At 35.0% G+C, this 12,282-nt stretch overlaps 1 protein-coding gene across 11 annotated transcripts in view; it reads right to left on the bottom strand.

Annotated features, from left to right (window-relative positions):
• LOC126874938 (growth hormone secretagogue receptor type 1) overlaps nt 1-12,282 on the bottom strand; it is a 79,355-nt gene that overhangs the window by 43,438 nt on the left and 23,635 nt on the right. For 2 of the 11 annotated variants that reach the window (XM_050637494.1, XM_050638241.1), the window contains exons 1-3: nt 9,293-12,068; nt 8,471-8,583; nt 7,924-8,086 (exon numbers count right to left, since the gene is read on the bottom strand). In XM_050637494.1, the coding sequence (XP_050493451.1) occupies nt 7,924-8,086; nt 8,471-8,583; nt 9,293-9,383 (367 nt within the window). In that variant the 5' untranslated portion in view covers nt 9,384-12,068. Of the gene's footprint in view, nt 1-7,923; nt 8,087-8,470; nt 8,584-9,292; nt 12,069-12,282 lie in introns of those variants that run through there. The other 9 variants (XM_050638015.1, XM_050637932.1, XM_050637711.1 and 6 more) reach the window with 9 other exon arrangements.

Below are 12,282 nucleotides of genomic sequence, written 5' to 3'. Positions count from 1 at the left end.
ATACTTTGTACATTTTTCACACGAGCGGTCTGCTTTGTAACGTAAATAATGATAATTGTCATAGTAAACTTCTTAATATTGACGATATTTCTATTAACGTTATCTATGCATTTTTATTGTTTATTAATAAATTTCTACTAACACTGTCTCTACATTTTTATTAATTTCAATAAATTTCCATTATTTTTAATAAATTCCGCTCTAAAGAGATTTTACTTAGTCTTTTATCTAGTTTATTTAGATTTCATTTAGTTTCCGCCAAAAATTCAAAGAAAAAAAAACAGCAGGTAACGAAGACTTTACAACTTTCAGACTTGCGTGGAATTTTTTCTCGTCGCGTGTGGAACGCTGTGAATACTGTGTTGCATTTCGTTACGGCCAGTGACGTCGAATTCCGTGAGGGGGCGCGAAATAAAATACGATCTCCGAGCTTTTACGGCTTTCCTCGCGTGCAACTGGAACGAAAAGCTTCGATGGGAGTTTCCCAGTGATTTCTCGCTGGTAAATCGAGATGTTGGCAGGCCGGCCAGTGGTTTTAGTTCACACGAGGCGAATAAAGTTCCTTTGACGAGATTCTCGAGTGGGGAACAGCTACATTTTACACAAGTTGCCGTAGCAAACGATTTCAAGGGATTCCGATAAACGACCAACTTTCCAACTGTTTCGAGGAAATCGTTGCTGGATCACATTCCCGTCCATGACAAACGAATCTCTGTTTTGTAACCGGCATGATAGGCCAGTCTATGGAGGAGATCTGTAAACTCTCGTAGAAATGGAGAAAGTTAAATCCGATAACAATCGAGAAATTTGTGAGGTCTCGCGGTAATCGAGAAATTTACGAAGTGTCGTAGAAATCGAGAAATGAAAGGAAAACAGAGTTACAGAATCGCGTAGTGATGGGTTCTATCAGGCAATCGAGAAAGTTGCGTCGTTTATGACAAAAAAGGATGATGCAGAAGTCGTAAAAGAAACTCTCTTGATTACCTAACAAATTTGACAAGTTTTATGTAGAAAGGACCCACGCGAATAAATACAAATATAAAATTGAATTTGATCTTTCACGAATGGGGTTTTAAGAGAAAACTGCACTTTCCAAGGAGCATCATATTGAAACGCGAATTAAGAATAAAAGATTCGAAGAGCAAGCTTGGAGGTCGGAAGAAACGTTGACGAAGTACTGTACGCTTTAAAAGGTTGGAAGAAAATTGAAGTCATTTAAATCATGCAGAATGTTGAAATATCGTAGCGCTAGCTGGCCAACGTTCGAGAAGAAACGCGCTAAGAATTCCGGGGAAAATACTCGATGGCTGAGGGGATGGAAAGCAACTTAACGTAAACCGTACGCGGCTCATAAAACCCAGACACCTAAACGCTCTTCCCCCAGCGAAAAACCCCCAAATGCAACCCCTCGACTCTCGGTAAACGCATACAGAACCTTTGAACCTCCGCACTTCTTGATTCCATCAACATGCCTATTTTCTGCACTCGTTCGATCGTAACGAAAAATGTTTTATCGTGATGCAGAAAAAAAAAGAAGAGAAGTATAATATCGTGTTCTGAGGACGATTTTGGGGATAGCTGCCATTACCATAAATTCCACGAGGTGTTAAACGCTTTCAAAGGAACAACGAAAGGAAGATATTACTCGGACATTGAAAATAACAAACAATTACGTATACATAATAGGACAAAGTTATGTTAAATAATAGAATTTGTTAATTTTATGAATTATATGAATTTATCAGGCGACCATTTAATTTGTTAATTGGGTCATTCTCTGATTAGGAATTTCGCTAACTTTGAAGTTGAACATTAATACAGAAGAACTGGTTTTAGTTCTTAATGCAATATAATAAGAAATATATTGCGTTTTTAATAGAAGTGCAAGAATGTATCGAATAATAGAGGTTTATAATCAATGAATAATAATCAGTGAATAATAAGTCATATGAGTAATAAATTACGTATAAATATTTTTCTAGATAATGTACGTATTCGTAAGGATTTGAATTTGCATTTGTATTTATTCTACCATACTATCTACCTATTCTAGCATACCATCATAGTGTTTTATCACATAGTCGCTAACGCAACTTACAAGATGGAACAAAGTGTGTAGTAGGGACGAGAGTATAATTCGGAAACGAATAAAGTGAGAGCAAAGTCATAGGGTTGGTTATTTTCAGAAGGAAGAATCGTTGATTAATTCCACTCGGAGCGGCGACGAACCGTGATCGTCAACTGTTTTCGTTACAGAGAATTTAATAAGAGGAATGGAAATGAAAGGAATACTGTAGAAATGTCGGTTAACGGTCTATCAAATCTTTTCGTGTACGAGTGCATTTTTTTTTTTTTTTTTTTTTTTTTGGTAGAGTTAAGATAAAGAGAGAACAGATGGATGCGAATAAAAAGTTACGGGGATAATGCAATTCGGGAGCATTTATTAGATTTCGTGTTCTCTGGAGCAAGTTTGCTGAAAGAGGAAATGAATACAGCTGGTAGAAAGACTGGCTAAGAAGTATGGAGGATAAAATGTACCATGTTTTTCTAAAATGTGGTCGAATTAACGAGCCATAAACGAATAATAAATGCTACATTCTCTGTGAAAGAAGAGAAGATTAAAAAGGAACGAACAGATTTCTGCTTTTACTGAGAACAGATTCGTATAAATAGCAATAGTTAGTTAGTTAGTTAGAAAAGAGACTAAAAAGAAAGTAAAAGAAAATTATCCACAATCAATAAACAGATTATTTCTTGCCCGTGATTGAGAAACAGAATAAGAACAAATGAAGGAAGTTACGTAATAGAAAATAATGATATAGTTCACAAGTGATACTATTCATTGCAGTCGTTGCTTCGCTTCTGTTATAAAAGCTGAGGAAGGATTCCTTGCTATTGTTAACGCATACGATTCTTTTCTGGAACAATAAATACCATTTCGATTGTATCATTGGTTGGAACTTGTAAACTGACTTTGATTCTGAAACTAAAATAGTGAACTGATTTTAATTGGAAATCCTAATTGATCATTGTTAATGTAACAAACGATCCTTCCTATCTTAACTTGAAATAGCAGGTAGCTGTGATATTTCAAGGTAAATATTCAAATCTGTATTCTGTTAATGGCAGATGTCTCTGAGACATCCAGCTTTTAGTCTTATTCCTGTTCAAGCAGCTTTCAGTTTTGACAGAATGAGGAAATTAAATTACTCCGACTGCGTGAGTGTTAAGAACTTTTAAAGGATGAGCTTACGTAGGATAAATCGATTCTCCTGTGTCATTTTGAAGAACAATGTTTCAACAACGATAATTCCCATACTTTTAGTCCTTATTATATTCTATTATGTTTTTTATGTCTTTCGTGCCATATTATTATTTAACGATATTCTTCGCGAATAACAACTCGACAAATGCACGTGGAATTTCTATTAAATGTTTTTCTCACCACAAAGTAATTTGATGAAATGTAAAATTATGTTTTGTGTAGAATTTACATAATAAAAATTTCAGAACAAAGAACAGAACAGAGGATGCTAAAATTAATAATAGCAAAGAAGAATGAAATTATACATTTTTTATTGATTCTATATTATATATTTTATATATAATTAAATAAATATATTTAAGAAATTGGAAAATTGTTCCATAACATTGTCAGCTGAAATTTCGCCTAGAAATTTCAAATTAACCAGCCTTAAGTGTACAAATAAGATACAATGAGAGTAAAAAATAGTCAACACCCACGTTTGACAATGTAAAAACTTGAAATATCAAACATAGAGCGGAAAAGGTATAGTCTATGAACTTTTATTGTGAAACGAAAGAACGTCTCTCTGTCACAACATTATCTGATTAACTTGCGTGATATTACAACTAATGACAATAAACACTCGCTTTATTTCTACCTTTCTTACTGCTATTATTCTCTCATTTTGCCACTTTACTGCAGTCTGTATTCTTCTCCTGTTGATGTTTAAAAAACAGATAGTGAAACAACGATAGTGGAAATTTCGTAAAGGAACAGTACGAAAGGAAATGTTGAAAGGCAGCAGAATTACAACTTACAAATTCAGGAAATAAATATTTCAGAGATTTAGAAATAAATCAAATTTTTAGGATAAGAATTTAGAATTCTCATTCACTTTAAATAAACTTCAGCCTTTAATGACGCGAATAGATATTTTTATAAAATCATACTCGGAAAATACGCCATAAAAGCTGTTGAAAGCACGGACTCGACGCTTGAAGAAAATTATGTGATTTATAAGTTCTAAATGTAGACTCAAAATGTGAACAACTAATGATCGCTTGTTGGAACGTAAATTAAAAGAAACTGCTGTGTTGCACTTAACAGGGTGTTGACGAATAAGAATGACACTTCCTCTTAAACAAAAGAATGTTTTCAATTATATATCATAGATACTGTACATTACGTTTAACTCTCAGACATTATCATTATAAACTTTTGAATGTACCAAATGTCAAAGCTCGGATAAACAAATGCAACTATTGTGCGTTAATTAATTATGTTATATCTTAATTGTTCCTTACCTAAAATTCTATTTCCGCTTCATCTTTCCTCTTTTATATCATAAAATATAATAATATAAAATATCTTCGAAACATTTGAATTGTTCGAAATAATAAGATATTTGAATTATTTCGTACTAAACTATCCGATGTATTAAACCTAAAATTAGTCGTTTCAGCTTGATAATTTCCAACATAACAGAAATGTCTTTGTTGTAGAATTCTTTTTACAGAATCACGTAATTATTTCCATGGACGTTGCAAAATAAAGTTTCGAAATTATTTTCCAATAAATTCATCGATATAACGTAACGTTGAACGATGAAACGAGATTCGAGATCAAAGGTATTGGGTGTTTCATAAAGCGGCGAATTCATCGTGAAATCGATGAATATGTCATTCTGTATCAGCACAAACGGAATATTTAGGAAAGAAAGGCAACCCCTGAAATTAATACCCTTAGTACCGCATACGTGGCAGGAAAGTCCAAGTAGTCAAGCGTTACCATTATGATTTACTATTCGGGTCTAATCTAGCGAAAAATTATTCGACCTTGCAAGAACCTAGCGACTGTTCAATAAATATGGTAATTTTGACAAATGAAAAATATAGGAGCGAAATATATAAATGGTATTTTCTATGCTCTTATTATTTCCAGTGAAACCCTTTTTTATCAGGTTCTATATAATATGATCCCTGAAATGTTCACTTACAAACAAACTAATAATCATAGTGCGGATTCTTACGTACTTCTAGGAAATTCAAAAGTGTAAAATTGCACAGAATGCACATAGTATGAAAAACTATATAAAATATTCAAAGTATAATGCTTTGTATAACGCTCGATATGTAACGATGTTCCATTACGAGGTTCTATGTTTTAAATTATATTCTCAAAAACATGAGATCGTATAAAAATCAGCAGTCTGTTAATAATAATAATCCAAGAAACAAGAAGGAGAAGGGCTAACATAATCTCGAAAGCTCTTCCAATTTCACGCAAAGTCATTTCGAATAAACGTACAGCCTCGCGTAACAGTTAAATGAGGTGAAAAGTGGAAACATGGTGTTACGCGGCTTCTCCGCAACATCATTCGCGTTCTTGCGTTTTCAAGTTAACTAGGTGCGAAGTATGTTTCATGTTCAAAACGAATCGTGTTAGCGGAACGCTCAGCTCTGCAACCGAATGTTGCTTTTATCCAGAGTATACAGTCATTTTGGTAACTGTCTGGCAGAATTCTTACGAATAAATGAAAAGTGTCTGACCTCGTTTTCTATACGCTTTTCACAGAAGTAGTAAAATATCATACGGCCGTATGTCCCTGGTAAACACTCGCTGAAACTGAAGATAAGGAAACTTATTATCCCAGTTTGGTAGTTTTAACTACACACGAATTAACTTAAAACTGGTGTTCCCGAAATGTCTATTTACTAAGACAGACAGTAAAAATCTTTCAGTAGGAAAGTTACTAAAATTCATAGTGTGTCAACTATACACTTTCTATTGCTCGTCGCTGCGTGCAATGAAATTATGCATTTCTAAAAGACTGACTAGACTGCGAATTTTTATGCAAATTTGTATTCTTACGAACAGGACTAAAAAGATAGAATTTAAATGAAGATTCCTTTCATTTATCAAGCGTTATAAAGAGTACTCTATCTTGGATATTTGATATATTTTGGTATACTATTGGATTGGCAACTAAGTGATTGCGGATTCTGTCGTTAGGTGGTATTGACAAAATCCGTAATCACTTAGTTGCCAAACCAATATATACAATCTGTCATCGTGTTGCAATGAATAAACTTATAGAAGAAAGTCATCTATTTCATGGGAATTGAACATTAATCGTATGCTTATGTAACGAAATTAAGAAATTAATAAAAAGTGAAGCTGCTCGTCTTGTGCGAGGCTCGTATTATTATCGTATACTTCATATTCGTAGTCTGTGACTGATTATACAGTTATCGACCGATTAATCTAGAAAATAGTTTCTTAAAAAATGATATATTTCGTTATCACGTGGACATATAAAAATACCTAACAAAACGTAGGAGTGAAAAGTTTGTATGGTTTCATAGTTATGAGATTATGTATACATTTATCGATAATTATTAATTTCTTCTTGTCTTAAGACGTGTCACAATACCACGTAATTCTCCCACTTTGACATCAATAATGATGATTTCAAACAGTTACACTATCTTGGCTAGCATCCAACGAAACGACGCTAAACTGACAGTGTCAGAATTGAATTAAGGATAGCATAGATTTTCTCGTCCATGGGCGAATGAAATACGAATTCGACCCGGATGGCTAATTAATGCGGATTCGTGGCAAATTAATTGCTTAACAAACGGCCGTTTCCTCGATCGCTGTTGGCCATTCGCGCGATTTTCCGCCGTTATACGAACCGATAATCAACGCCGTGAATCTAAAATCGATTCGATTTACCTCGACAATTCACTGGAACGGTTCGATTGCCCGCGGATATCAAACTGCCAATGTATCACAAAATTGCATTAGTCCCTGATAATTATTTCGGAAAGACTTTCTCTATCGTTATTTGCAAGTCATTGAATACTTAACAGTAGGTGCGAAACAAGTGGATGAACGTAACATAAATTTCTAACTACATTTGTAGATTTGTTAAGATCTATTAATATCTAGGTATTTATATTATCGTAGATCTACAGAGATATTCATGTTGTAGGAATTTAATTCCTCTATACTTGTCAACATTTATTACGATCTAGTAATTCATATTACAAAGGAGGTTACATCATATCATCCCTTCTCTGAAAATCTCACTGAAACCTATTTAGACTGTCATCTTATTTTCTCTTATATTGTATGTATTATATTATATTATACGTATTATTATTCCACTTACTAGTACTACTGCTATTTTAATTTATAATATGTCTATCTAATTCCATCGTAAAATTTTTATATAGTGATCCATAGATGGTTGTACTTTACTATAGGTATACAAAAACTACTTCTAAAAACTCCACGATCCTCTTCAGTTTCGCGCAAAAAAATAATCTGCGTATAAAAATTGACTGTACGATGAAAAGAAAAAAATCATCCATTCGTTCCTCTAATTCCATCAAAAAAAAAAAAAAAAAAAAAAAAAAGGAAAACCAATACCAACTATTAAATATGCACGACAGTTGATTCAAGCATTTCAACCGATCGATATCGTCGATTTCAGTGGAGGGAGAATGTCAAAAATAACAAAAAACAAAGATCAGAAAAAGCATTTCGTTGGTTGTTTTTCACGAACGTTCGACCGTTTGCACACGTGTCGGAGAATCAAATGTGCATCGCGGCGTGTAATAATAGTTTACGTGCAATGTATGGTAGTATGGATCGTGGGCTTGACTTACACATGTGTTCGCCAAGCAGCCAGATTTCAGGTCCAGAATTCACCTCAACAAGAACGGTCGGTGTACAGATCAAAAGAACGCAGAGGTCGGCCACGCTAAGGTTCACCAGAAAGATGTTCGTGCTGTTCCGCATGTCTTTACCCCGAAACACCACGATCGGTACCTGAAACGAATAAAAAAATCATCATGTTTCTGATATTCGATCGCGAGAACAACTCGACGTATGGAGAGGGTATGAAGGGATGGAAAAAGATTGATTAAACGTAGTAAGATGTTTCTAGATCACCTGGTAGTTAAATGTTAGACATAATTGAGTAATACAAATTTAATATTTAAGTAGTAAAAGTATAATAAAAGCAACAAATTTCTGAAAATTATTCGACAGTAATAAGATTCGGTTCAAACTGAAATTAAGACCGCGATATGGATATAAGAGAATATTGTAAAATAACTTTCGCACATACTGTTCCGTTGCCTTACTTCAATTCTTATACATTATTGGAAAATAACTGACGAACGATAGGTAAAATTGAACGGCGGAACTTACCATGAGATTCCCTATTATGCCGAGAACCATCACCACAATACAGGCGATCATGGACGTCGTGCGGATGTAAGCCGGTAACATGTAAAGATCAGTGGTATTTTCAGTCTTGATCACTGAAACGTTACAATTCGTTTCGTGTTAAATCGATTATGTTCTCCACCGAGATTTATTAAATAATAAATAACCAAAAAATAATAGACTTGCTCTTGGAACTGTAAAAATATATCTATATTTTAATTTATTCGATCAAATATTTAAATTCATATTATTGTACAAATGATAAAATTTATGCTTCAATTTTCTTTATATCTACTCGATTTCACCGATATCTTTTATTCAGAACTTTGTCTCAGATTATCTTCTACATTTTGACGACAATTAAGGGGGCTCATGATGAAACTGATCCTTGTTGAATTTTGTTTACTTTTATTTTATAACCCGAAGAGTATTTTACTAAAAAAATGTACCGAAGAGAAATGAAAGACGCTAGAGAGTTCTATTCTGTCAGTTTCCCCAGAAGGAAGAAGACGAACATAGACAAGAGCCGGTTCTACCAAGAAGTCATTCAATTTCACGATACTTTTCTCTCTCGTAAAATACAATGTCCAAAACTATAAAACTTTCTGCGACAATAATATTCATACTAATAATATAAAACGATGACAGCGATTACCATCGTTGTTTCGATGCTTCGATATTTCGGCTAATGCAAATACATTTACATTCTCTCGCCCACACATCCTCTTCGCCGCATGCATTTTATCAAATAACCGATCGCGAAGAATAACAAAATTAAGCGTGACATGGCACGCCGGTGCATACCCGATAACGCATTGAGACCGTTGTTTCCAGTAACGGTTGTGCAACACGAAGAATTTAATTCGAGCGGGACACTGGACACCGTGGACAACATTTTCGTCCCTTGCTGCGCCAGGAACAATTTCCAACCGTGTATTTTGCCCCGCCTCCTGTCACACGAGCGCGCGATGATGCTTCTGTTAGTGTCGATTGTCCATCGTGCGCCTGTTTTATCCTTTGCGAATCCACCTTACTCTCTCACTTGCGTTTTTACGTTAAGCGCACATAATACACTCGCACACTGTATCGCGCCACAATTTCCGCAGCACGAACGCGCATCTTAATGTTACATATTTACAGGCGAAGGGTACGTGAAACGTATTACCGAACGTCTCGGTGTCATCGGAACGGTTTGGTCGGTAACCTTCTTACGTCGGTAATTTGACGATCGGACCAACGAAAATTCGCGAATTCGAGACGTCAATTACAGTACCGAATTCCCCGATCGACGTCGATGATAACCAGAGAAAATCCATAGGGGATCGTAAAAGAAACGCCGGCCACGTTGAATGACCGTTGGATACGGTTTCCTTTAACTTGCAGGCAACCGTGGATTTCGTTGACGCGATGGTATTATGTGACATTATAAACTGCTTGTTCGTGACCGCCAAGTAGTTCTATGCGAACAGACAGTTTCTAGCCAAACCGGTAATCAGTCGTCCCACCCACGGTGCGCGAGGGTTTTCGTCTTGACCACGTACTTGTCATTCCTTCGAGACGGCCGATTCCAATTTAATATGCTCAGCCTCCTTCGAACCCCTGTGGTCGCGTTAAGGCAACTAAGTAGGTTATGTTTTTCTGACAATATATCTAGTTATATTTTCATGGTTAACGAAGAAACGTTTCTTATATTTCCGCAATGGATGAATAAATAGTATTCACGAATATAATAATATAATAATGTAATATAATATAATGGATGAATAAGTAGATGTGGCTTGTAAGTGTATCATTTAAGTTGTTCTGAACTGATCAATTTATGCTAATTAATTTTATCAATCGAAAAGTACAGGAAATGATGCTGCAAACGTTGTTTCCTAAATTCCCTATTATCCGTGTCATATTCTTAGGGAAATAGATTATTCGTTTCTCGAGAATTGATTATTAATCGCGTACATAATGAAATTAAAAAATCAATAACGAGTGGAGTTGACCATGTTGACTATTGATAGTAACAGAAGACAGCGAGCACTATGAGAGTTTAGTGAAAATTATAGGATCGTTTCATGAAATTTAGAATTCTTTGATGCGAAAGTGAACATTTTTGTAATGGTCAAGGTAAACAAACTGTTTGGTACACTTGCAAAAAATAATAGAATAGAATAGTATCATACATCATACGTATATTCGATTCGTGTTTAAACAAATTCCAATTTCGGACGTTCCTTTACGAAAAAGCTGACTAAACTTGTTACCTGACCTAACTTAACCTATCGTACATTATAATCGTCTTCTCCTATTTCAAGTTGCTACGAACGTGTCTTTAATTTGAATCGCGCCGTTGTTTGATCGCGCGCCGTCTAATAATAATCGTATAACGATTTACGAGAATTATCACAGTTTATTGGAAACGAAGAGTTCGTAAATATAGATCAAAGGATCAAATTACGTGGTACTAACGTTTGAAACGATCGTAATAAAAAGAGCAAAACGTTTTCAATTTACTATCAAATCTTTCCTTATTTTAGAACCAATTATATTGTCGAGTGATATATACTTTCGCCCCGTTGCCTCTTTGTATGACTGTTCCATTTATCTCCTATAAACGTGGAATATAGGTCGAAGCATCTCAAGTATGTACGTTGCTACGATCAGTTAACATCGATTAACTAACGCGCTATGAAAATCTATTCGAAATCTAATTGCATCCTCGTCTTGTTTAATCGTGCGTGTAAATGGAACACGCGAACGGACTTTATGAAACTACTTGCCCTAAGAATATTAACATCTCACTAATTTTCACTTCTAGAACTGTTACGATGAACGCCGACAGTTCCTCATAATCGTAACCTCGATTTTAACAATTATATCGAATAAAAAATCAAATGAAAAACGAATAAAAATAAGAGGAATGACAAAGTTGTAATGAAAAGCGTTCTATATTACCAACATAAAAAGAAATAGTACTGCGTTTTTCCTTTTTTTTTTTATTCTATTATTACGAAAATAATTAGTCACTTGTTCCTTTTATAAATGAAAAATTGTACAAATATGATACGTTCCCTTCCATTTCAACAAAATTTCCATTTACACATTTTCGCAAATAAATACTGTTCTCCAAATTGACAACTACCGACTCTGCCGACATACGTTCGAAATTTCCAATTTTTCGAGCAATTGATGAAATACTTGGAATCGTAACGATCAAAGGGATACGTTCCGCCGGTGCTTTTTCTAAGCGCAAAAAAAGGAAGATAACGTGCTAGCATAACTTATAAAATATGAAAATTACATAATTTATATTCGCACGTTCCTTTCCGAGAATCTTTCGATCGTTTGAACTGCGAGAATTTAATTTACAATTGGATGCTTCTATTTAAATCTAAATAACCTTATTTTGACACGACACTTGGTAAGAAGTTTCGTAAATTGCGATCACGTCTCGTTTCGAAACATTAGAAATCGTTATTACGATTCGAAGTATCGCGAAACTGGGAATTCTGACGGGACACGAAAGACACGTGACAACCAACAAGTTTCGAAGCGGTCACATTTCCCGAACCACGACGACCGCAGCCAACAAATAGTACTGGTGAACTGAATGAATACCGCTTGGCCCGCCACGATTCTCGAACGCGCCGCTCGTGCTGCGCATGCGCAGTCCTCTCTTTTCCTTCGATTCCTTCGCACGCGCGTTTTGATAACGTATTTCCTTTTCTTTTCGTCACAACACGAAACACTCAAGCTTCAGATTCTTTTTATACAATTTAATCAAAAAGTAGGTATATAATGGA

Source organism: Bombus huntii, chromosome 1 (assembly GCF_024542735.1).
Source record: "Bombus huntii isolate Logan2020A chromosome 1, iyBomHunt1.1, whole genome shotgun sequence".
Lineage (NCBI taxonomy): Eukaryota > Metazoa > Arthropoda > Insecta > Hymenoptera > Apidae > Bombus > Bombus huntii.
This window is presented reverse-complemented; position numbering and strand designations above follow the sequence as displayed.